Source organism: Ustilaginoidea virens, chromosome 1 (genome assembly GCF_000687475.1).
Source record: "Ustilaginoidea virens chromosome 1, complete sequence".
NCBI lineage: Eukaryota > Fungi > Ascomycota > Sordariomycetes > Hypocreales > Clavicipitaceae > Ustilaginoidea > Ustilaginoidea virens.
In genome coordinates this window covers 5,486,015-5,509,797 of record NC_057316.1, presented here as the reverse complement: position 1 = coordinate 5,509,797, position 23,783 = coordinate 5,486,015, and the positions used below count along the sequence as shown (strand labels likewise).

The 23,783-nt window shown below is 53.6% G+C and overlaps 8 protein-coding genes across 8 annotated transcripts; 2 read left to right on the top strand and 6 right to left on the bottom strand.

The window, feature by feature from the left end:
* Positions 1-453: 453 nt before the first annotated feature.
* Positions 454-2,945, bottom strand: UV8b_01267 (uncharacterized protein; the record flags this gene model as incomplete). Its single annotated transcript, XM_043138765.1, has 3 exons — positions 454-567; positions 635-1,798; positions 1,872-2,945. The coding sequence occupies 3 exons, from the start codon at positions 2,943-2,945 to the stop codon at positions 454-456; spliced, it is 2,352 nt and encodes a 783-aa protein (XP_042994699.1).
* A 603-nt stretch (positions 2,946-3,548) lies between these two features.
* Positions 3,549-4,543, bottom strand: UV8b_01266 (uncharacterized protein; the record flags this gene model as incomplete). Its single annotated transcript, XM_043138764.1, has 2 exons — positions 3,549-3,867; positions 4,521-4,543. The coding sequence occupies 2 exons, from the start codon at positions 4,541-4,543 to the stop codon at positions 3,549-3,551; spliced, it is 342 nt and encodes a 113-aa protein (XP_042994698.1).
* Positions 4,544-5,415: 872 nt separating this feature from the next.
* Positions 5,416-6,268, bottom strand: UV8b_01265 (uncharacterized protein; the record flags this gene model as incomplete). The annotated part of the gene is made up of 2 exons (XM_043138763.1): positions 5,416-5,493; positions 5,573-6,268. 2 exons carry the CDS (start codon positions 6,266-6,268, stop codon positions 5,416-5,418), a joined length of 774 nt encoding a protein of 257 aa, XP_042994697.1.
* Positions 6,269-7,677: 1,409 nt separating this feature from the next.
* Positions 7,678-10,236, top strand: UV8b_01264 (uncharacterized protein; the record flags this gene model as incomplete). The annotated part of the gene is made up of 3 exons (XM_043138762.1): positions 7,678-7,873; positions 7,945-10,023; positions 10,112-10,236. 3 exons carry the CDS (start codon positions 7,678-7,680, stop codon positions 10,234-10,236), a joined length of 2,400 nt encoding a protein of 799 aa, XP_042994696.1.
* Positions 10,237-10,825: 589 nt separating this feature from the next.
* Positions 10,826-12,646, bottom strand: UV8b_01263 (uncharacterized protein; the record flags this gene model as incomplete). Its single annotated transcript, XM_043138761.1, has 5 exons — positions 10,826-11,061; positions 11,115-11,178; positions 11,436-11,638; positions 11,844-12,114; positions 12,623-12,646. 5 exons carry the CDS (start codon positions 12,644-12,646, stop codon positions 10,826-10,828), a joined length of 798 nt encoding a protein of 265 aa, XP_042994695.1.
* A 5,538-nt stretch (positions 12,647-18,184) lies between these two features.
* Positions 18,185-20,182, bottom strand: UV8b_01262 (uncharacterized protein; the record flags this gene model as incomplete). Its single annotated transcript, XM_043138760.1, has 3 exons — positions 18,185-18,479; positions 18,641-19,862; positions 19,975-20,182. 3 exons carry the CDS (start codon positions 20,180-20,182, stop codon positions 18,185-18,187), a joined length of 1,725 nt encoding a protein of 574 aa, XP_042994694.1.
* A 1,233-nt stretch (positions 20,183-21,415) lies between these two features.
* UV8b_01261 (uncharacterized protein) lies at positions 21,416-22,481 on the top strand (the record flags this gene model as incomplete). The annotated part of the gene is made up of 2 exons (XM_043138759.1): positions 21,416-21,911; positions 22,060-22,481. 2 exons carry the CDS (start codon positions 21,416-21,418, stop codon positions 22,479-22,481), a joined length of 918 nt encoding a protein of 305 aa, XP_042994693.1.
* A 1,048-nt stretch (positions 22,482-23,529) lies between these two features.
* Positions 23,530-23,742, bottom strand: UV8b_01260 (uncharacterized protein; the record flags this gene model as incomplete). Its single annotated transcript, XM_043138758.1, has 1 exon — positions 23,530-23,742. One exon carries the CDS (start codon positions 23,740-23,742, stop codon positions 23,530-23,532), a length of 213 nt encoding a protein of 70 aa, XP_042994692.1.
* Between the last annotated feature and the right edge of the window lie 41 nt (positions 23,743-23,783).

Below are 23,783 nucleotides of genomic sequence, written 5' to 3'. Positions count from 1 at the left end.
TACAAGAGCTCTCAAGAGCTTTCGTGGCTGCTTTGTGCCAACTTCGTAGGAATCAACAAATCAACAATTAACCTCCCCATTGAAACGGCTGAGCTGGGTGCTGCCCTGATCGGTCCCTCGGGGGGCAACGATGTGAGCCCTGCCCGTGAGAGAACCAGAACCAGGCTATTGTTTCATAAAAAGTAGATATCCAGCTGCACACTGATGGTCGCTGGCTGCCTTCATATCACCTTCAACCGAGACAGGGATGCTCATTCACCGAAAGCCGGTACAAACTTTTATTGGGCTTTGCTCCCATGGTAAGGCGCAAAAAGGGCTCGAACCTATGGGTGCAGGATAAGGAAAAACTATGGTTCGAAATTCGGAATGGAGTTGGTATGATTACAGATACAGCCGTATACGTCAGCATTATACGTTGAGAGTTCCAATTTTCCTTTCGTGCTTGCGCACCCATCACTGCGTATTCATCATATTCGCCTCTTGGTCTTTTACGTCACCATCCCCGTATATTTGAAAGCTTTGATCGGCACCCCAGTTGGCCAGTTGTGTGTAGTTTTCAAGCGCGCCCTGCCAGAACTGTCGTGTTAGCAGCCTTGCGACCAAAGGCCGAGGTTATGCAGGTCCAGCAGCTTACCCAGTCAAAGCTATTATTAAGATTCGGCTCGGTGTCGGTAAAGATGGATAAGGGCAACTGGGGGTTCATCCCCTCAGCAGTGCCCTCGCCAAAATTTGGGGCTGGGAGGCTGAACTCCATGCCCATGAAAGCGCTGCTGTTACTATTCATGAACGGGCTCAACTCTGTTTTGAAGTCGCCCAGTCCGCCAGTCGGGGCATGTGCTGGTTTCGGTGACAGCGTGGTCGGGTCGAGTGCTGCTGCACTTGATGCGAGTGTGACCATGGAATCGGCGACGAAATTGATGGATTCGGTGGACTTGCTGCTGTGAATTGGTTCCTTGAGCTTTTGAAGCATGATTTCCACCGTTTTCCACCCCTTGAAGGCCTCCATCGACCCATCTGCAAGGCTTTTCCAAATCATGGCTGCATCTTCCAGCGAGCTCATCATTTTGGCTCGCTGCTCAGGCGACCAACGGAATGCTCCCTCTGCATCGTCAGGCGGCCCAGATTGCTCGGCCAGGTTGTCATAGTGAAGGTCCAGAACGATAAGCATAGCTGGCAGAATAAATTCCCTGGTTGCGATAGAATTGACGTACCAAGCGACGGTCCGCAGTCGGCCATTGGCTTGGGATTCGCGGTGCAGGGTTTGCATATGTTCCATGGCTTGCAGGGACGCCTCGATTGCACTTCTTCTAGAGTGCGAATAACGAGGATTCTGCCGAGCTCTTGCCATGTACTTTCGGTGTAGGAGACACATGATCTTCTGATACAGAATGTCAAGGCTGAACTTTGCTACTATTGTCGGTACAGTGTCCCGCGAGCTGGCCAACGAGCCCAGTTTCAGATGCGGGGGCAATTCCTGCATAATCCGTCTCAACTTGGCGTCAAAGAGGATGATTTCATCATACGGAACACCTTTATACACTCTGCTGGTCGCCTGAAGAACATTCCCCAATTCATGACATAATCTTGCCTTTGCAATCATGTGTGAGACGGGGGTTGCGTCAGTACTTGGACGAGAAGGAGGTAATTCCTTGGTTTCAAGATTGAATTCGTCGTCGTAGATGTTGGTTGGGAGTTGAGTATCGCAGTCGTGATCGTAAATCATGCTAGGTAGCGATACTTGGTGAGAAAATGCAACATCTATCATGCGGACCACAGCCCAGGTTCGCCGTCTCATTTCCTAGTTACCGAGTCAGAGAAACGACTGCAGCTAAAGGCTTTGACATTTGTGTCTCCTTGTTTGGACAACGTACCGCTTGATATGGGGTGAGAGATGGAAACCATTTAGCATCTCTGTGATAGCCCATGCGAAAGGCTGTTCGAATAATCAATGACACTATCATCCACAGGCCGATATCAGCATCCCACCTGGTGGTATACTCGCCAAAAACGTAGAGCAACATCGTCTCTACAGTATATTCCACTGGCTTGGTATAGTCGCCTATCATCAGACACTGCACGGTCCGTAACCGATATTCGGCAGCAAGCTCCAGTGTATGGCCTTGCCACTCTGCAGGTTCGTCGCCAACTTTGTGATAGCTTAACATGGCAAGACAAAGTATCGAGTACAGCAGGCCTAGCCACATGATGGGTGTTTTCGACGGATCCTGCCAGTGATTTCGAAGCTGTTGCAAGAAGGTAGGGCTGTGGATGATGCCGACGGCGCTTTCCATGGAGTTGAAGTATCTGCTGCATAATGCAAGTACACTTGACTGGGGTGGGAGCTCTGCTCTAAGTTCTTCCTCGGAAGCAGGATGTGCGCCTAGCAGCAAGGTTGGCCCCCCCTTGGCCAAGGCGGGTTTTGATGACTTCACCTTTTCGTAGCTTGTCTCTAGCTCCTTCCTGTGACTGGTGAAATAGTTTTTGACCTCTGCAATATCGGAGAGGATCAAATGCCAGTGTTCCTGGCCAATATACATCGACTTGCCTTTCTCAGCATCGACCTTGAGAAAACCGATGGATTTGGCGAGATGATCATCCACATCGCTGTCGTCATCGGCCATGCTAGCTTCCCCATCACGAACTTGTTGCTGAGCTGAGGAGCCACTGCCTGCAACGGAGTGAGAAGTTGAAATACTGTTGCGGGCACCGTCCGTGTTCGCACTCGTGACGTTGTGCACTAATTGCAATACCAGGCCTTCGAGCCGGTCTATCCGGCTTTGCATGTCACCAGGGCTGGAATCGACTTGATTTTGGCTCTTCTTGCGTGACGAAGGTGCTGCATATGAGCAAGCCGTCGTGTCCGTGCCCTCGCGTTTGGTGCAGTTGCTACAGGGATGCTTCCGATCGCATTTTCTGTTTCTCCTAGTTAATAAAAAGCCGACCATTTGCTCACGATGGGCATGGGGTCTTACAGCCTAGCAGCATATTTGATTAGCCCGTGGACTCGGCAACGTAGTTGGATCAGACTGGCGACTCTACTCACTTCCTGGTTCTACATGGATAGCAGCTCAACGGGATCCGGTTCCGTTTCCGTGCAACCCGGAATTGCTCATCTGGAGACCGTCCTCCTGTGGAAGAATTCGCGGAAGGTGGTGTTGGTGTCATGGCAGCAAACTTGTGTCAACTGGATCTGGCATCAAGTCCGTCGCTGGGTAAGGTGGTACAGCTGCCGGATTCGAATACACCCGACTCCCGCCCGCGGTGCTTCGTTCCAAGATATTTAACGTCCTCTTTCCAACAATGAAGCGATTGCCAGGAATCGGGATGTAGCATTCGTTAGGAAATCAGATCCTCGCCGAAAGGATACCGGAACCAGAGTAGAGGAAATTAATGCGTAGTCTATTCAGTACTCAATCGCTAGCAACAGCAAACATTATCCCTCACTTGGATAGTTGGATATATTCCACATGCCAGGTTTCACGCCGAGCCTAATGGCGGATGTGCCGACCCTGTACTGTACGTTGATAAGTCTCCAATTCGTCCACAGACTAGGCGTTTCTGTCAAGCGGACATAGGAGATACAACGTCGCGCCGTGCCAGAAGGTTTGCCGAGCAAGATACAGAGTCCGAAGGCTTGGTGGTAGACACTTTTGCGAGGGTCCGCGTCTCAACCTCAAGTCCTTGACCCCCTCTACAGACAGCAATGTGCAGCGCCGGTGACTGAAAGGTGGAGAGATGGTCGAGATGACTTGTTTTACGTAGAGGGGTCGAAACTGACAAGGAGTCGATTGATGTGCTTCCACACAAAAGTAGCGGACAAGGTATAGGAGCTGGGGCAGAAGTAAAGTGAAGCCGTGGGGGGAATCCCTCGAAGACGAGTTCCCACGAAAGGCTCGCACACGAATAAAAGTGCACAGTTAACAGTTAACTATAGGATCAGCCTCGTGAAATTGCACAGCGGTCGAATTTCGATAGTGACCAAAATAATCCAGCAGCCAAAGGACTGTGCTGAAAGGGAAGTGGAAGATAAGATGACGGGTGGCATTGAAACCGACCAAGGCTTGAAAAGGTTTGGATTAGACGAGGTCAACGTCAGCTTTTAGTAAGTAAGGAGGTATCTAAGGTAGGGTATGTACGTACCTGTATGTACCTGTAGGTACCTAGCCTACCTAGGGGTACCTTAGGTACCTTAGGTAGGTACCTAACTTACCTCCTAAGACCTACCCTCGGAGGTATCCAGCACAGAGAGAGTAGAGTATCCGTACTTGCCAGGCTAAAGCGAGTATAGGGCCGAAAGCAGCCAGACCGTTCAGTGGCACCACCTCTGTAGACCCCCGCAAGGAAACAGAAGACTTGCATGTGTCCCTTGCAGGTCTACGATTGTGAGCACAAGAGTAAAGCCGTTACACCTGTCCCCCGCTTGGGAACATCACCAGGCGTATCGGTACAGACAGCCATGGATTTCATTCATGTATTGAACTGCCCATTGAATACCTAGCATCGCGAACAATTTCACTTACCCGCGATCAGCGACAACGGGCATGTGACAGAATCGGAGCTGTGACTCAGGTTGACAGTTAGCAGCCTTGATTGTGCTTGAGTTTGGCGCTAACGGCCAGCCACGAAAGCGCTATCCACTTGCCTCGTTGATTTGTAAGCGTCGTAACCTGGTGGCTTGGAAGTTTCTCCATCGCAAATCGTGACATGTCGGCTCTTCTGCTTCCTGGTATCCTTCCCTTTGACTGGATTCCGTTAGACCGGTCCGTCTGTCAGCTCTTGCACGAGTGCGTTTCTTCATCCTCTTGTTTTATGTGCATGTGCCCTTTTGATGCTGCTAGGAAAGAATAATACGACCTCCTCCCCATAAACAGTCAATGGTGATGATTCATACGCGCGTCATAAAACAGGCGGTGCCAACGTCTGGTGACCATATGCAACAAAATGCGAGGAATTGGGTTACCAACGGGTATAGTGTGAAATTACCGACTGCAGCATGTAGCACGCGATGCAAACATTCTTCAAATCAGCTTGCTTTAGGTAAGGTACCCAAGGTACTTTGCCAATTCTTGACTTGCATTGGCCATTGACCCAAAGTCCTCCTCTATTTACTCGCATTCGCATTCGCATTCGCACCGTCTTGCTTGCGATACACTGCCAAGCGATTCCATCACACATGATTCCTCAGCATGAATTGCCGCTTATGAAACTTCCTTTGCCACACCTCAAACGGCTAGCCTTGTGCCTAGCATCCTGTCGGGACTATAGATATGCATTTCCTAGGATTTTCAGGCAATGGGCGCCATTGTGCCCATTGTGAAAATATCGGTCCCGTTTGTGCCATGTAGTTTTGAAAAGCAGGAACCCCAAAAAGTGCCGCGACCAAGACATATACATGTACCTGATAGATTGATGTGTTCACGGCGCGGCATCGGCAGCTCCGCTGAGGCTGTACGGTTTGAGAAAGCTATCGTTGTTGCCAAGTTCTTCCTTGACCTAAAACGTTCCTTGTGAGCAATGTGAACCAGGTAGTAGAAAGTAGAAAGAAAGCAACAAGTCTCGCGATACGACTCACAATATCCAAGCCGCCAACGAGTTCACCGTCGACCCAAAGCTGAGGATAGGTTGGCCAGTCGGCAAACTCTTTCAGGCCTTGACGCACCTCGTCATCGGCCAAAATGTTGAAGAAGCCGTACTTGACGGAGTGCTCTCGCAAGATGCCGACGAGCTGTCGCGAAAATCCACACTGGGGTGAGCTAGGAGTTCCCTTCATGAAGAGCATGACTGGTGCCGCCTTGACAAGATGGCCCAGGCGCTTGAACAACTCCTCTTTCTGCTTCACGGGGTCGGCATTCGCCTCTCCCGCCTTGTCTTCCGCGATCGTCTGCTCTACGCCATTCGCCGCAACCGCTGTTGCAGGAACGTCTTTGAGGGCGTGTGTCTCGATAGCTGTGCGAACCTTGACCGCGCTGCTACCGCTGACCGTCTCAACGACCTGGCCGTTCCGGATCAGCACGAGGAAGGGAACAGCCGTCACGTCGTAAGCTTCGCTAATGTCACTGAGTTCTTCGGCGTTTACCGAAACCCATTTCGTGCCCAGAGGTTCTGTGACGGGGTATTCGGAAGCCAGGGTAGAAAGAACCGTGGCCATTTGCGCGCATGGCGCCGCCCACGGAGCATGGAACGACACGACCAGAAGAGCGGACGGAGGCAGCGAGCTCAGTGTCTCGTCCCATTGCGAGGGTGTGGTGATTTCTGTGATGGTCGACATGCTCAGCGACGCTGACAAAGCAAGCAAAACTGGCCCGGTGCGGGACGAAAGCTGATGTATTGATGAAGAGAAAACGTCAAGACGATGGATTGGGGACAGCCTAGTGATGCGGGAACGTTTCGAGCTTCCAACTTATGGCGGGGCAATTTTCTGACGGGTGGTATTGAAAGTTGCCCTCACGCAAACAGTTGACCTGATTATGTAATGCACATGTGCGGAGTACTGCGGGCTGGGGGGAAGGAGAGGGAGGGGGGGTAGGAGGGGGGGTAGGAGGGGGGAGGGGGGGGCTTGGTCCTGGCGCATGCTCTCTGCTCCCTCCAGTTTTTACTGGGGTGGGGGGTGGAGGGGGCGGACAAAAAAGTTGGGTCTTCAAAAAGTACTGACTGGGTAGACCAACTAGACCCTGATATTTATTTGCATGAGTTCATGAGTTCATCGGCATACTACATGTAAGAAGTCTCTCAAGCTCCTATGGTGATGCTGCTTGGTGTAATCGCTGCTTGGTGTAATCATGGGCGTTACAGGCTACATAGCGACGTAATTTCGCCATGACGATTGCAGGACCCGATACAGCACATGCACCAGCAGCTGATTACAAGGTAGGTACCTACCTAGGTAGGTAGAGGTAGGTAGGTGCATACATTTACCTACCTAGGTACCTACCTTTGTAGAGGGGAAAAGAGCGGTGCAAGCGACAGCCGCCACCACTACCACTGGCCACATCCCTATTTCCGTCAACTTGCGAAAAGAGACATACGATCAATGACCTGGGCCGGCCCCCCCCTTGGTGGATACCGCTGTGACCTGCGCGAGCCTCAATTGGGTTCATCGGGATGGGGAGTCGGGGGGGCTAGACGCAAGTTCTGATCAGAGCCCGTCTTGGTCTGGTTCTAGCTGGTGTCACCAGACCGTGTCGGCGCCGGTGGTCGGTGGTCCCCTTGGGCACGAATGGCATGCCTGCTGTCTGGTCCCAGCCACATCGCAGCCGACCAGACGTCTACCCTGTAACTCTGCCCCGCCTGACACCCCCAAGTAACGAACGTCAACGCCAACGTCGCCCTCTCTGAACCAGAATAGCTTAACCAGAACAGCCTACGAGCCCGTCGAACCCAGAGGTCGCAACACCAACCACCAGCTTCGTCCGACCTTCTCTAGCTTCCCTGTCGCGCCGCTGTACTCCTGCCGAGGCTACTCTGCGCCTTTCCCGGTTAGCCTCGTAGTCGATCGTCAAGTGAAACGGGCTGCTCTGCTCTGCTCTGCTCTGCTCTGCTCCTCATCGTCTCCAGCTTCCAAAACAGGGCCACGAGCTTTGCGGTACGGTCTTGAGGCAAACTTCATTGTTTCTCCTCGTTGTAGTACAATTCTTTGGTTCCAAACTTCGGCTTTCCGCCGTTCTTTCCCCTCCTACCATGGCCTCGTTGAATTTGTCCATCAATGGACCCTCGATAAAAAGCAGCTACAATGCAGTTGTCAACGGACCTTTACCAGCTATTGCCTCCGCCACATATGCCCAATGGGCCCTTTTTTCTGTGCAAGCCCCATTGCTGAATGCTTTCCAAGATGGCGGCTCTAAAGAGAGTATTCTCAAGGTCGAGAGTACTGGAGGTACGTACGCTCCTTGTGACTCCCCCCTCCTGGGCTCTTGCTTTGAGTGCTAACATGACTCCCCACGTTAGATGGTGAACTAGCTGATCTGATTGAAGACTTCAACGAGGGTCGGATTCAATTCGCATTTGTCAGAGTAAAAGATCCCAACACCGCTCTTCCCAAGAATGTGCTCATTGCCTGGTGCGGTGGTGGAGTCCCTGAACGCACGAAAGGCTATTTCACCAGCCATACGGCCACGGTAGCCAAAGTCCTCCACGGATACCACGTTCAGATCAACGCCCGCTCCGCTAACGACCTTGATCCGGAGGCCATCATGCAAAAGGTTGCCGATGCTTCCGGCGCTAAATACTCTGCTGGTGGCTCTGACGGCTTCGCGCGCACAGCACCTCCGCCTGTCAAGTCTAAGCCCGTATTTACCCCAACATCTTCGGGTAGCGGCAGAGTGATCGATCCTCTGATTGCTGCTCGGTCTCGGAGAGACGAAGCTGTCGACGAAGACGGGTGGGGTGCTGACGCCCCTCCCGTCACCAGAACTCAAGTCGAAAAGGTGGAATCTGCGTATAAGCCTGTCAAGGTGAATATGGCAGAGCTCACCAAGCAGAAACCCGAGCCATCCCGATTCAATACCACCAGCCGGGAGGCCGATGGAGCTACTGACGTCGTCAAGGGTGGTTATCAACCTGTAGGCAAAGTGGACATTGCTGCTATTCGAGCTGCCGCCGCAAAGAACAGCACGGATGACCGACCTACACCGGTAAAAGGAGCGTATGAACCAGTTGGGAAAGTTGATATCGCTGCCATAAAGGCTAGAGCTCAGAAGCCAGCTTTGGACAGACAAGAGGAAACCGCGGCAGACCCCAAACCATTTGCTGAGCGAGCTGCTTCCTTTTCTCAGCCTGCCCAGTCTGAGCGTATCACGGCGATGCCGAAGCCGAAGGTGGCCAACAAGTTTGGAGGCGCCTCTACGTTTACAGGTACCAAGGCGCCAACGCCAGGTGGGCTGGGCTTTGGAGCTCCTCCTGCTCCTGCTGCCGCTCCAGTAGGTGCTGCCAGCCGAACATTTGCAGACCAGAGTGGCAAAACTCCTGCGCAACTTTGGGCAGAGAAGAAAGCCCGCGAAAGGGGCTCAGACGTTGGCTCCGCCTCGTCATCTCCAGCAGCACCACCAGTCACGGCTCAGAAAAGTGGAGGAGAAGGCTGGAAGAGCGGATACACGGGGAAGTCGTGGGCGCCTGTGCAAGCGCCGGGTTATTCTCGCGAAGGCAACGTCGATGCGAACTCGCAACAGAATACTGGAGACTCTCAAAGAGGGGCCAATGAAGATGCCGCGGATGGTTCAGGGGGAGTATCTGCCCTCAAAGATCGCTTCAGGGATGCCTCGCTCATTGGCTCAGCACCGTCGGCGCCTTCCACTCGCTCCAACGCGGAGGATTTCTCGTCTCCCCCTCCCGTCCCGGCCAGCTCGCGTCCATCTGGCGGCTTCGCGCTACCGGGTCTTCCCAGCAGGCCCGCGCCAGCTGACGAAAGAGCAGAGGAAGGAGAGGCTGATTATTCCGCGTACGAGACCGCCGCCGAGCACCGCGAACCATCACCAATCCGAGTGGCTGCTCCAGTTGCCCACGCCCCTGAACCCGAGCCCGAAGCACGGCCGGAGCCGGTTCACGAGCCCGAGCCCGAGCCCGAGCCACCGCGACGAGCTTTGCCGCCTGTTTCAGCCGCTCCAGAGCCAGATCCTCCAGCTCCTGCAGCTGCCAGAGCGGCGCAGCCTGAGCGTGAGCCCGACCACGGAGCCGTGAGCCATGACGCGGCAGGTGGTCACCAAGCAATTGTCATGTACGACTATGAAAAGGCGGAGGACAACGAGATTGACCTAGTTGAAGGCCAGCATGTCACCAACATTGACATGGTAGACGAAGATTGGTGGATGGGGACGAATCACTTGGGAGAGACGGGCTTGTTCCCCAGCAACTACGTTGAACTTGCGAGCGAAGAAGTGGCTCACACGGCCACGGCTCCCGCTCCCGCTCCCGCTCCAGCTCCTACATCCTCTGCGCCCGAGTCCGCTTCTCGCAGTGGCCCGAGCGCGCCGGCGGTAGCAGGACCAACTGCTACTGCTCTTTATGACTACGAGGCTGCTGAAGATAACGGTACGTCGAGTACTCCCTTGATCAACCCACTGTAGTCTCGGGAGGGCCGACAAGCTGCCCTGACCATGCTAACATGAGTTGCCGACAGAACTCTCTTTCCCTGAAGACGCCAAAATCACCAACCTTGAATTTCCCGACGACGATTGGTGGTTTGGTCACTTTAATGGACAGGCAGGACTCTTCCCATCCAACTACGTGCAGTTGGATTCTTGATCGGGACAAAGTCGGTTGGGGGTGGGCAGTGCAGGTTGCTACATACTAGTGGCTCTCAACTACCCGACGCAGAAGCTAGTGAGAAATTACCTAGGCAGTAGTCTGAAAGGAAAAAAAAGTCTTTCGTCTTTGTTAAAAGCCGAATGATTGTCGGCAATGACATCTACCCTTTCCCATGATGATATTTCAGCTTAGTGGCTGGAGTACAAAAGGGCTAATGATCACATGCATACTTTTTGGAATCACCTATCCCCCCCCACACAAACCTGGGCAATTGTTTGCTAGAAAGGTAATGAATGAATGAATGGTTGTTGGGTCAGGAATGCCGCCATGGGAGCAAAATTGTCACAGATACATGGTAAACCAGCAGTGCAAACCGAGTCATGGAAAACAATCATTTTGGTGGTGATGAATCGCACTCTACTTCCATAGCCCAACCCTAGTGAAGAAAACATGACTGACCAAAAAAATTTATATGACCTCTCCGATCATCATGACCTGCTAAAACCATGTCACACAACGGAAAAAAAACACCATGGCGGAAATTCAGAGCAAGAATTCGAGAACTGAAATTATGTCTTCTTGTTGGCTAGTCTTTCGGCGCGAGTTTGAAGCTGTCATTTTCGTGGAGAAATCCCGCTCGTACGAAGAATACACTGCTCGGGTATTGGGATTCTATGGTATACTGTTGGGGTGAGATATGCGATATAAGGGATGCTTCGGTAGTGGACTGTTGAACAAGGTCCGTCCCGGGGGGAAGGCTGGATGTGAAGGAGTAAAAGTCGCCTGGCTGTGATGAATTCGGAGCGAGATGGCTTGCTGGCCCTTATCGAGCTGCTCGTGGCGAAAGTCTCCAGGGGCAGGTGATTGGATGTCACATTTTTTTTTTCTTGCCATTTTTGAACGTAATGAGCTTAAAGCAGGCATTCGCAGCAGTCGATGCTATTGAAGGTGATTAGCCAAACCAGGCCGCTTCCATAACTTTGGCAGGAGCGCAGCCAGGGTTGTATGGTATCCGCTCGGATGAAATTGAGCTAAAGACAATGGCGCCGAGCTCGGAATCGCAGATGAAGCTGTCCTGGCACCGCCGATTTACAAGCGAAAAGAAACGACAATAAAGAGAGCGGGGAGATGCCAAGTGCGTTTGTGCGGTTGGAATAGGCCACGCTCCTGGGATGACGCTATGGGATGAGACTTACCAGCACTCGCAGCCTTCTTCGACAGCACAGCAGCAGCAAAGGGCGGCAAGACAGGCCATCAAGCAGTTGTTGCTGCCACCACGTCGACCGCGAGAATCCTGAGGGGGGGGAGCTTGCTGATACTGCATGGGCTGCTGGCCCTGAGGGGGCCCGTAGTATTGACCTTGAGGAGGACCATACTGACCCTGGGGAGGGCCGTAGCTCTGATGATGGTCAAGTCAGTCTTTTGTGAGCAACGACGGGTTTTTGAGGGGCCAATTTGTTTTTTTCTTCTTTGCTGTGATTGAATGTTCTGGGTTGCTTCTTTTCTTTTCTTTTCTTTTCTTTTCTTTTCTTTTCTTTTCTTTTTGCTTGCTGATTGAGCATGGCGGAAGATGCAGTGACGGTGTGCTTTGGGTGTTGGCTTACGGGTTGCGGATGCTGGGGATAGCCACCCTGGTTGCCACCTTGGTAGTATTCTTGACTGGACATTGTTGGAATTGGGATCTGCTGGAACAAGCGACGAAGCGAGGCTATCCGACAGACGCCGCTGGTTGACGGGTAGGGTAGACGAGCGACGATGGAGGGAGTGTGCAATTACTTGTATGAAACGGGCACAGCGAGACCAGCAAGTCGAAGCAGGTACATAAGCAATGGGGCGAGAAGAGAGGGCAGGGCGCAGCTCGAGGAAAATAAAATGCTTCCGGGGGCTGGCTTGCTTTGTACTCCGTACGGAGTACTCCGTACAGCAACAGCTTGACGAGGTCTGGTGCAGGGCAAGGAGCGGAGCCCGAGATTTTACCACTGCTTTTACCACTGCGCGCGCACATGCAGCACAGCACAGCACAGTCAGTCGACCTCTGAGGGGAGGATTGCCCATGGCACGCACAAAACGGCTGGGGCCTGGCTCAGCCGGCCTGGTGCTCGGAATTAGTATTAGCGCCAGCCGCCGCCGGGTCGCTGGCTCGCTGGCCCCAGGAGCCTCGCTCGACTGGATGGTACCAGTCAGCCCTGTTGGCATGGTTACGGAGTACAGTACACCGCCATGGCGGGCACGGAAGCGCGGAAGCGCCCAGTGCGCGCTGGAGAGCCTGCCAGCCCCTAATCAGTACGGAGTACTCCGTATGTTGCCATCAAGGCCACATATATATGGTTGAGAGAAAGGGGGCGGCGAGGACGGGCGAGGGCCAAGCACTGGGAACACCCACCGGTGCGGTCTGGTGCGGTGCCATGGTGGGGCGGCTGAGGCTATAGAAGCTGCCTGGCCCGATCAGTCCAGTCGACAGCACTGTTGACCTGACGTTTGGTGGCTCAGCCCTCTGGGGGCGTCCAAGTGGGGTCGTCGTGAATCATCAGGCCCGACGTTCCTGAGGCGTACCTTTAGGCTTAGGGGAAGTAGGAGGTAGGGAGGCTGAAGATGGAGACGGCCCTGTTTGGCCTGCGTCATCCATGCGACGCAAAAACGTCCAGCCAAGGCTCTGCAGCGGCAAGAATACCTTCTTGTCTCGTGTGGCAGTGCTTTTCAGAGCCCTGCACATATTTTATTTCTAGTGTTGACTTGATGAGCATCACCGGGTGACGTTGCCCGCATGCAAGGTGCGCGCTGCGGCCAGCCCGTCAACGCGGATGAGATGAGCCGCGGATGGGGCTATTCGTTCGCACGACAGTTGTACAACAGTGACAAGGCGAGGTTTCGCAGCGATTTTATGTAAAAACTCTATTCAAGAGTATTTGGTAGTAAATTATGCTAGAAATACTGACGGACTGTTTGCAGTGTTCCGGATGAAACTGCAACGTTCCCTGTCAACTTGTCATGAAAGCTTCAATTCTGCAGTGGCCCAGGCACCACACCTACCAGGTACCTAGGTACCCAGGAAGGTTGGTAGGTGGGGTGCCTCAAGTAAGGTAAGGGATGTAGAGGTACCTCTACCCAAGGTCGGTCACCTTTTTATAGGACACTGTAGGGTACGAGGCAGTAACCACTAGGGCTGGTACATACTGTACCTCCTACCAGCAGCAGGAGTCGGATGGGTGCTGGTGCTTGACCAAGTAACGAACGCCCTGGGATGCCATCAAGCTGCTGCCACCTGCTAGATCCATCGACTAGATCCATCCTACCACCAGACTGCAGCCGGACCAGACCTATTTCCGACTTTGGATTCTCTCCAATCCACCCTCTTCTTCCACCCTCTTCTTCCACCCCTCCTTTCTGAGCTTCGGAAAGTCTCATCAACGCTCGGTGCAACACAACAACTAACACACTCGGGGCTTCCCTTTCCTCGTGGCGGCGCCACACTCATCGATGGGCACCCAAGCCCAGCGTGGAAGTCGATCAACCAACTCTTCATGCCATCACGGTCCATGCGCTGTCCATTACTATACGGAGTCCGGAGCACTCTGTTGCAATCCACGACTTGCTGCTGCTCTTACACAAAAACCATAAGGATAGACAGCTGGCTCTCCACTCCCGTCTCTCCACACCCGTAGATTGACCGCTTGTTGGGCCAGCCAATTTCTTCCAGTGACCAGTTGGCGGCAGCAGAACGAGCCATCGCCACGGGAAAAGAGGCGCAGTCGACTTGGTCAAATACTGCATGTACCCTTGCGCCTCTTGCTCTTGGATCCGTGCTTTACTTTGAGACCCATCTGGATTCTGGACTCTGGAGCAACCGACATGCCGAGTTTCCGGAACGTGGGCCTCGACGGCCTCGACTTGCCCGCAACTTGAATGAGGCAACCCATTGTGGCACAAGCTTTCAAGAGCCTCTTTGAGCCTCGACGTCACTGAATAGACCCACACACACAGCGAGATCCGTGGGGCCCTAGGAGAAAATAACGACCGGGTCGAAGCCTCTTTCGAAAGGGACAGCCACGCCCGTTCTTGGTGTTGCGGTTGAGTGAAGATCCGTCACGTTGCTGGCGGTGGTTTTGCCGGCGCAGCAATCATGCAGGTGACGGCTGGGTCTTTACTGCCGTGGTGGCAATGCTGACGACAACCCGTTACCTTTCGGCCCACAGCTGACTCTGCATCTGCCTCGTTTGGGTAGCAAGATCTTGGGCGCTGCCCTGCCCAGCGGCCCTGTTTCATGGGTTTAGGTTCCAGGTCGCTTCGCCGCTCGTCCGTGCTTCCGGCTTTGGGTTGGGATTGTCAAGGAAGTTACGAAGAAAGAAGCGCGCAGAGGCCACCTGAGAAGTCAATCTTTTCCGGACCTTGGTACGGACTCTCCGGAGTAGCGATTTGTTCCAAGGGATCGGCAACGTGGCGAAATGGTAAACTTTCCTGGCCGACACAGGAACATGTCAAGTTCCTACTGTCTTTTTGCCTTTTTTGCCTTTTTGTGCGAAGTTGAGCAACGGCGTCCGTTCTTTGGCCCCGTCCCCCTCCCTTCAAGAGGAACCCCAACAGGCCGCGGGGAAGCATCACGTTGAGTCTTGACTACGGAGTACTGCGTACGGAATACTTACAAGTTAGGATTCAGAAGTCGGCTTGAAAGCCCTCCCCCCCCCAGCCACTTGCAAAATACAGACCACAGAAGCGAGACAGACTGACGCGCAATATACCCTGTCGCCGCTTTGTTCGAAATGCAGCTGTGGCTGAATTGGGTCATGATCTTGCTAGGCAACCTTGTCGAGCCTCTTTTTTTTTTGTAGGACAGACACTTCCATGTCGGCAGAACGAAATGAAATTCCCGATGGCAAGAGTTCATGCGGGATTGAGCAAGATTGTGATTTAGGCATACTAAGCCACGAGTTCACACCACCATATTCAATCGGCTTGCTGGCTGGTAGACGGACTCTGTGCGGAGCATGGACATTTCGAGCCTTTGTTTGAAGTCGGCTCTATAGACACGCATGAGCAAGCCATGGACTGTTTGTGTGTGGTTCTCAAGTCAGCTTCCCATCCTTTGTTTTAGGCTGCTCGGGCTGCTGTGAACAACTGTTTGGATGTCGGTGCATCAATGCTTCTAGGAGCAAACAGAATGGCCGCTAGCGCCAGACCTTTCGTTCTCTTCGCAAGCCGCTGCTTCCGATGACAATTGCCCGGGACGAGGTGATTGCGCCCATGAAAAGGGCATCCTTCCGGCCATGGCACGAGCAGCCAATTCGATGGCAGCAGCTCCTCAGCAGAAGTCGACTGAAGCCAAAGTCGACGGAAGCCAAAGTCGAGTGCAAGATAGGGCTGCGCGATGCGTCCATTTGAAAGCCCCATCCTCCCCATACTGCGCCTACAAGACCCTGGGGAACTTGTCCACTGCACCATGCGTCTGCTTGGTGAGTGATTTTGGTGCGGGAAGCCCCTTTCTTTCCTCTCTCTCTCTCTTTTTCTCTTTCCTAATCAGAAGGTAATGAAATAGAATAGAGGCACGCTGCAGCTGCGGAAACAAAGAAAGGGCTCCTGGGTAAACTTGGCAATTTGGATTCTGTCTTACTGGACAGTGTAAGAATGTTTATTCAACGGCTGTTCAACTATCAGCTCATATCAACTTCCCGTGCGTCCGTTGTCGTTTGTTCATGCCACCATTTCTTGATTCACATGGAATCCATCTAAAGACTGGCGTGGCTCACTTCCGCATCTTGAAGATTGGTGAATGGCGAATTGCTTTACTTCAAGGCCGTTCCGTTGTTTTAAAAAGGGGGGGCCTTCGCTTGACATTTCGGTCGCCTTTGCTGCGCTGAACACTTGTTACCGTCTCCTGAGCCCTCTTTCTCATAATCGTTTCCTCGTAAAGACCTGGCAAAGTCTCGAGCTCAATCTTTATATTCTTTGCGAACCCAGTTTTACTTCAGCAGCCGTTCGAACAGTCAACATGGCAACTGCAGGTCCATCACTACAGGACGGCTGCCCAGTCAATGATGATAAAAGCCCAAACGCCGCCGTCCTCGACACTCCAACTGACATGCCGGATAAGGCACAGCCGAAGCATCTCTCCCAGGTCTCTGGGCTTCACGAAAATCTCGGGCTCGAACGACCCCACAAAGGCTGGAAAGCCGTCTTCAAAAGCATAGCCAGATGCGACCTGTGTAGCAGGCCAAGTCGCGGGGTCCTGCAAAAGTGCAAGCAATGCTGCCTGTCGGTATGCTTTGAGTGCAGCGAGAGCGGTGCCCTGAGCGCCAATAGGAAGCACAGCTTGCCTCACGCGACCGTTTCCTGGCATCCATACAAGCGCCATGCCAGGTGGTACGGAACCAAGCCACCGAGCGTGGGAGCCAGGGCTCTCTCCTCCACCGTGCCCGAGGTCAAGAGCGAGAGTGTTCCGAAGCGAGGCGGTGCCGCGACTGCTCCGTCCTTGATGCCGCAGCTTGGGCAACGCCGCGATGGCGGGACGCAGCCCCCGGCGCTGGGGCGTCAAGTTGACCGCGTCCAAGGCGGGGACGAGGTACGCATTGCGGCTAGCATTCTGGTGCAGATGGCCCGTTCCGGGGATAAGGGTGCAGCCGACAGCAGGTTGGCGGCCGCGGATGCAGAGACGGGCCCTCGTAACCGGAGACTCCATGCTGCGGGTGTGCAAGGCTATGGAATTCCTAGTCTCCACGTCCATGTCCATGGTGCATGGCCAGCGCAAGGCATCGCATCCCCGGGACAAGAAGTGGGATATGTCAGGCCTGAAGCCGGTGCTACAGGACCACGCGGCCATCGAAACTATTGCACCCACGATGCGGTCTGTCCTGGGAAGCACAGGCAGAATGCCAGGGCTGAGGCAGAAGCATCATATCCCATATTGACAAGCATCTGCCGCATCATTCATAACATGGCACCTCCGGGGCATGTCGAGCAAACTGCTAGCCAGGGGCGCCTTCGTCATCATCCATAGACCCATCATTGCACGGCCCAAGGGATTCCTTCTTTTTGTTTCCCCAAACACGCGTAACCAAATGCACGGACATGGAGCCGCTTCCGGAACAGCGTTCCACAACAAATCACAAAGAGCGTCCATCACGAAAACTGGCCTCGATACAATTGCACAGGACCAACAATGTCATCCATCATCACGGGTCGACCAGAAGAGAACGCAGCAGAAGCCAACGGTGAAAGAAGGGAAACCAGCCCACTTGGCTACAAGTCAGCCACATGAGGACCCGACGTCAAAGCACACAAACACACGAAAAGAAGACGACAAGAAAAACAAAAGAAGAAGAAAAAGAACCACTGTTTGCCGCGCCGCTGCGGTTGTGGTGGGCACGGGACATGATGCAGAGTAAACGTCAGGGCTCTGCTATTTGGCACTGCCGCTGTCAGAGACAAATCAGGAACGGGGTTGAGGATTCGTGTACGATTCTAGGCCGGATGGGCGGGATGCGGGGGAAAAGAGCACATGTTTGACGACGAGCACGGGAGATAGCGAGGCAGTCGAGCAGGGAGCAGACAAGACTCAAGATGAGCCATGCCACGCGAGGAACATGCTTCTTGTGAGCAGCCCACATCCCAGGTAGTTCCCCTTATTGATAGGTGAAGCTTGTCCATGTCGTCTAGCCATCTCCGCGCAGATACAGCCACTGGTGTACCACACACATACAACCTTTGTGGCTCACACAAGGAGGGAGGGAAAAGGAGGCTTTATTTGCCGCAGTTCGCTTGTAGCTTGAGCACACTGCTCTTTTGTCCTTGATCCTTGTCATTAAATCATGCATGTGCGCATTGCAGCCCTGGTAGTCAAGAGGTCTTGAATTGAAGACATGAGAAAATAAAGAAAAAACCAGTGATAGAGTGTGTGAAAGGAGGGGGAGAGGGCGGAAAACAGCCTCCCGACGGCGTCACATCATTCCAACGCCTACTCATTGTCCTCGCCCTTCTCCACTTCCTCCTGCTCATCTTCGTTGTCGTCGTCATCGTCAAAGCTGCCGGCAGGAACCTCGTATAGACGGAGGATGGACTTGTTGGGGTCCTTGACCAGGACAAACTTGCCTTCCTCGCGCTTCAGACACATGTCGGCGATGGTGCGAACAATACCCCAGCCATTGGAAAGGGACAGGTTCATTTGGTTGGCGAAATCGCGAGGCTTCCAGCCAACTACCCCGAGGATGACGTGCTTGTCGTTGGAACGAGGGTTGACACGGGACACGAAGCTACAAAGAAGAGGGGTTGACGTCAGTATAACTGCAGCAGAGAACAACTCGAGGTCATCAAAACCAAAGGGTTTTCTTTTTTTTTTTCTTCTTTTTTTTTTTTTGGATGTTCCCTCCCCTGCAAACTCGGTTGTCAAAGTTGTCATTGTTGATTTACGTACCCGAGCTTCATGATGTCGGACTTGGACAGGATGCTCTGGACTGTCCATCTGGCTAGCTTGCAGCTGTTGTTCTTCATCTCGGTAGCCACCACGGCACCACGCTGGGTGACGAGCTTACTTCTCCAGTCGAGGGCACCACCGCTACCCTGGGCTTTGCTGTCAAACTCGTTGAGGGCCCGGATGGTAACGAGCTGGTCTTCGCCGCCAACAGCACTCTTCTGAACGGCATCGACCTCGGTACGGACAACCAGGTACACCGGCTCCTCGTCGTTTGTGGAGAGGTCGAATCTCCTGTACTTGTATGCCTTGCTGGCCGGGGGGTCGGTATCTTCGGAGGAGTTGTAGAAAGGGTTGGCGTGGCTCATCTCCACCTTGGAGGTCTCGCTCTCGTTGACAACCTGGTTGGCAAAGTTGTGGTTGATGTAGGTGGCTTCCTCGGCAAGAGCATTAGGCTGGTTGACACCCTCTTTGCCGCCATCGGCAGCATCCAGAGGGGCATCCGCGGCGTTCTCGTTGACGGTGACCATGTCCAGGGTGGCGTTGTCTCGCTTGTCGAGGAAGATCTTGTTGCCCTGGCGCACAATGACAATGTCCCAGGGATAAACGGAACGAGGGGAGCACATGAGCATGGAAAGGATGCTGTCGGTGGCGAAGATGGTGGCCTCGTCTTTCTCGGCCAGCTCCTGGATGACTGGATCCGCGGACGTGGTGACGTTGTAGGCGGCACGGTCAATAGCCGTCAGCTTCTTCTCGGCACCTTTGACAGGCTGCTTGTCGAACGAGCGGTCGTAGTAGTAGAGGAAGCCGTAATCGTCAAGGTCCTCGCCGTCGTCCGCGTCCAGGTTCAGCTTCGCGAGTCTGTTGAAATCAATCTCTTCCAAGAGCTCCCAGTCGGCCTTGATGTTGACACTGGCGTCGCGGTTGCGGGTGGGCTTGTCGTAGTCCTTCCAGCCAAAGCGGCGACCTCTAGTGCCGGCGTTGGATCGGGCCCCTCGGTCGTAGCCCTGCCTTTGCCCTCCTACTCGCTGGAACTGGCCTCGGCCGCCACGAGCATCACCACGTCCGCCGCGCTGGCCACGTCCACCCCGGGTGAAGACGGCTCCTCGGCCGTATCGCGACTTGGTCGAGTCTCTGGTGTTGCTGACAATGGAGAAGGACGATTCGTCCTCGGCCGGGGGGGCGTTGAAGGAGACGGCATGACTGGCACCGTAGGCTTGTTGGTCTGCCAGAGGGGGGCAAAAAATAAAGCAAAAAAAAAAAAAAAAAGGGTTAGCAGGGGCCCAGGTTCCTTGCCAGATGAGCTTGTTTTTGTAAAATCAGTCCGCAGTCCGCACCTCTGTAGTTTCTGTTGTACTGGTTCCGGCCTCGATCGCGGTCTTTTCCCTCGGCGGTCCAGTCGGCCATCCGACTGAGTTTATCGCCTTTGGAGAATGGCGCATAGGGCACACCGTCCAAGGTGGTTTCCGAGGTCACGGAGGGGCCCCAACCGTCGCCGGCTGGGCAGCTGTCGCAAATCTTGAGGTAATCTAGAGAGTCGGCCATCGTTGCGGCTTGGGGCAGTTGTCGTCCGGACAATGGTCAAGGAGCAGAGCAAGCGCTGTTTCGGGCCTCTCGCGATGCAGGGAATTTGGCCCTCGACAAGTTGAGCAAAATTGTGGTGGGGTGGGGTGTGGGTCGCGGTGTTGCGCTGAAAACTTCAATGTTGGCGTCTGGTTGGCCCCACGTCGACAGCTGGCTGCCGTCTGCCAACCAGTTGCCGCCCACAAATCCCACAATTCAACCATCCCGACCGACTTCAATGTGCACAATAAATAACACCTACAGGATACTGTAGTCACGACGATTGGGGATCGAACACGCTTAAAATTTGACTGTCGAAATTCGAAGCAAAGACCTCTAGAATCTGTGACGATTCCATACTACCAGCGGGAGTTCCTCCGTCCCCATTTGGTTTCACAATGACGGAAAGACAAGCTGCACTTTGAATGAAAAAGAAAGAAAACCATCAAAAGATATCTTCTGTGCCTTTGGGTGAGGGCAGATTTGGTATCATCAGGCCGTGGTCCGCGACGAGACTGCAGCATAGCTCATGGGTTGTATCACGACCAGTGCAAATGACTCCCAAACTTTGGACCGCATCTATTTCCGCCGAATTGACTGTCTTCTGTTCCTTGTAAGAAGAGTAGCGGGATTCAACAATCCTTACCCACAAGGATGACTGCGGTACAATTGAGACCTCGAGGGATGAAAGCGGAGATTTCCTCCCTTCCCTCATCAGCATCCTGTTGAAAGGCTTCTCCGTTGCGGTCTCTGCCGTGGTGTCTCGTAGTTTCTCTAGTCCTGACTCCGGACAGAACATCCAGCAACCAAAGGTCTCGCTTTTCCATCCAGCAGCAAACCAAGGCTGATGTCGGGCCAGCAACCAACATACATCCTTACCTGTTCTAGGAAGGTATAAGGTATGCACATAAGGTACCTAGGTAGGTAGGTAGGTAGGTAGGTAAGGTAGTCCGTAGGTCAGCACTACTGCACTTCAGACCCCCGCGGCATCGGACCAGAGATTTCACGTGAAAGGGTGCTGTGGAGTGTGAACATTACAGATGCAAGCAAGATTGACGAGCCCGTCTTCACACGTCTTACTCAATTCTCAACACCATCGCAACTTGACGCGCCCCACCACTCCCTCCTTCAGCCAACCCCGCCAACCCCGTCAATACCGAGCAGTCCAGGACCTGAACACCACAACCGACCGACCGCATTTCTCAAGTGTATCCAATGGCTCGACACACCATGTCGCCCTGGACTCATCTGAGGGGCATCGTCATCACTCTCCCGTGGCTTCTGTATCTGCTGCTTGCAGATGTCCTGTTGTCCCTGCTTCTGCCACTGGCGATTTTCATGCCAAGGGCCGTGTATCGGGCTTCATCCAAGTTAGCAGAGTCTGTGTGGGCATGGATCCAGCTTATATTCGTCTCGGTCAACGGGGCTCACATGGAAACCTCTGGTGACTTGCTGCCCGAAGGTGAATCAGCCATTGTCGTTGCCAACCACGTCGCATGGTCCGACTTCTACATGATTCAGGCTCTGGCCCGACAGGCCAGCATGCTGGGATATTGCCGCTACTTTGCCAAAAGCCAGCTCAAGATGGTGCCGTTTTTAGGTTGGGGTCTCTGGGCCATGGGCATGCCCCTTGTCAGTCGAAACTGGCTCAAGGATAAAGCTGAGCTTGATCGTGTGTTTTCAGGCATAGTCAACGATGAATTCCCCACCTGTAAGTTTCCGGCCCTCAATCTTCCGGGCGGCGACAGGAGGCGGCTTTTCGCCATGCCATGCCATGCCATGCCATGCCATGTCATGCCATGCAATGCGCTGCGCTGCGATGCTCGGTCATCCTGGGTCCAACGACTGATGTCTTTTAGGGCTCGTTAGCTTTAGCGAAGCAACCCGGTACACAAAACAAAAGTTTCAAGAGTCGCAGGCTTGGTGCAAGAAGACTGACAAGACCCAACCTAAACATCTGCTCTACCCTCGCACCAAGGGTTTCATTGCCACGGTGCAATACCTTCGGAAAGCTTCCCACGTGAATGCTGTATACGACTTCACCATTGCATATCAGTGTAACGGCGTCTTTCAAGTAGCGCCATCCATGTGGGAGACGCTCAGTGTTCCCCAGCTGAGCCTCGCTTCGAGGTTCAAGTTTCACATTCATGCGAGACGATTCCCTCTCGAGTCTTTGCCGTACTCTGACGAAGACTTGGCACAGTGGCTCGAGCAGAGATGGATAGAAAAGGGAGATTGGTTGGAGTCTTGTAAGCAAGCCTGGGCCATTACCTCGTCATGATTTTTGCACCAGAGCCAGGAAGATGCATCAACTATGGCTGGGGAGGCCCTGGAAGAATCTCCGCGCTAAATAGCGATTTTTTTTCCCGCCCTCTCTTTCGAGGGGAGGTTGCGCTTGCACGGGCCGTCTCGGTGCGTTGCACATTCAGAATTCAGGTGTAAGACGCAGTGCAAACGGCTGGGATTACTGCAATCTACGGCAAACCTGCTTTAACTGCGGTATTCATTTAACTTTGAAGTTTGCTGTTTCTGAAAGATATTGGGGACAGCCTGAGGCCTCATCAACCATAGGTCGCTGAGCGATTTGGTGGGGTCGAGATCGGCAATTCAGAACAAGTCCAGAGTCCAGACCTCTAGACTCTAGGCTCCAGACCATGTCTGGCGCCATGGGCCCCAGGAATGGGTGGAAAGGTGAAAACCAGCTTGAAGAAGCCAATCACTACTTATGCACAGCTTCCCCTCAATTGAGGCAGTAACAAGAGATAGGCTCAGACTGCAACATCATGACCAAGCCCCGAAACATGGCCACTTCGCTGTGCAAGGTTATGTCAATCTTTTGCTTTAGGTTAAGAGATACCTAAGGGAGGTACCTAAGGGAGGTACCTAAGGGAGGTAACCTGAGGTACCCCTTGTCCCCGCTGTGCTCCGTACGGATACTTGCTTCCATGTACGGAGTCGAGCCCCCCCCCACAGTCAGCGTATAGGCCACAGTGCGGATCCAAGGACAGCAACAGGCATTTGCCCACGAGTAAAGGTTTGCAAACCCGACTTAAAAGGAGGACCAGAGAAAATGCAACGTAATGTAAATAGTGCCATAACGCACGCACATACAACCAACGTGATGGGCAGGAATCTGGCGCACTTATTGTGGTGTGAAGCCGAGCGTCGTGATTGGCTGGGAGGCTGGCTTCCCCGCTTAATGTGTCTTCAGAGGAAACGCGACTACGGACTACGGCGTATGGGGAAACAGTTCGCTGCTATCGACGACAAGTGAGCGTCAGTCCTCCTGATTTCTCAGGTCCTGCACCGCTTCTGGGGGCTGCGTCGACTCACCTTTCCCATGAAACTGCCGATACATCTTCATCAGAATCTGCCAATCGACCGCAGACCTTCAGCCTTTGAGCACCCGAGCGATCCCGGCCGCTCCCTTGCCCGTTTGCTCCTCCGAGGAACTGGGCATATCTACCAGACCGGCGTGGTCCCTCGTCCTCCTCCAATTCCGAATCCTTCCTCGGCCGAGTCATCTCCACAACCTGTGGCATTACGGCACTAGCAATTGCCAGTCATGCATCCGAGTCTCGCG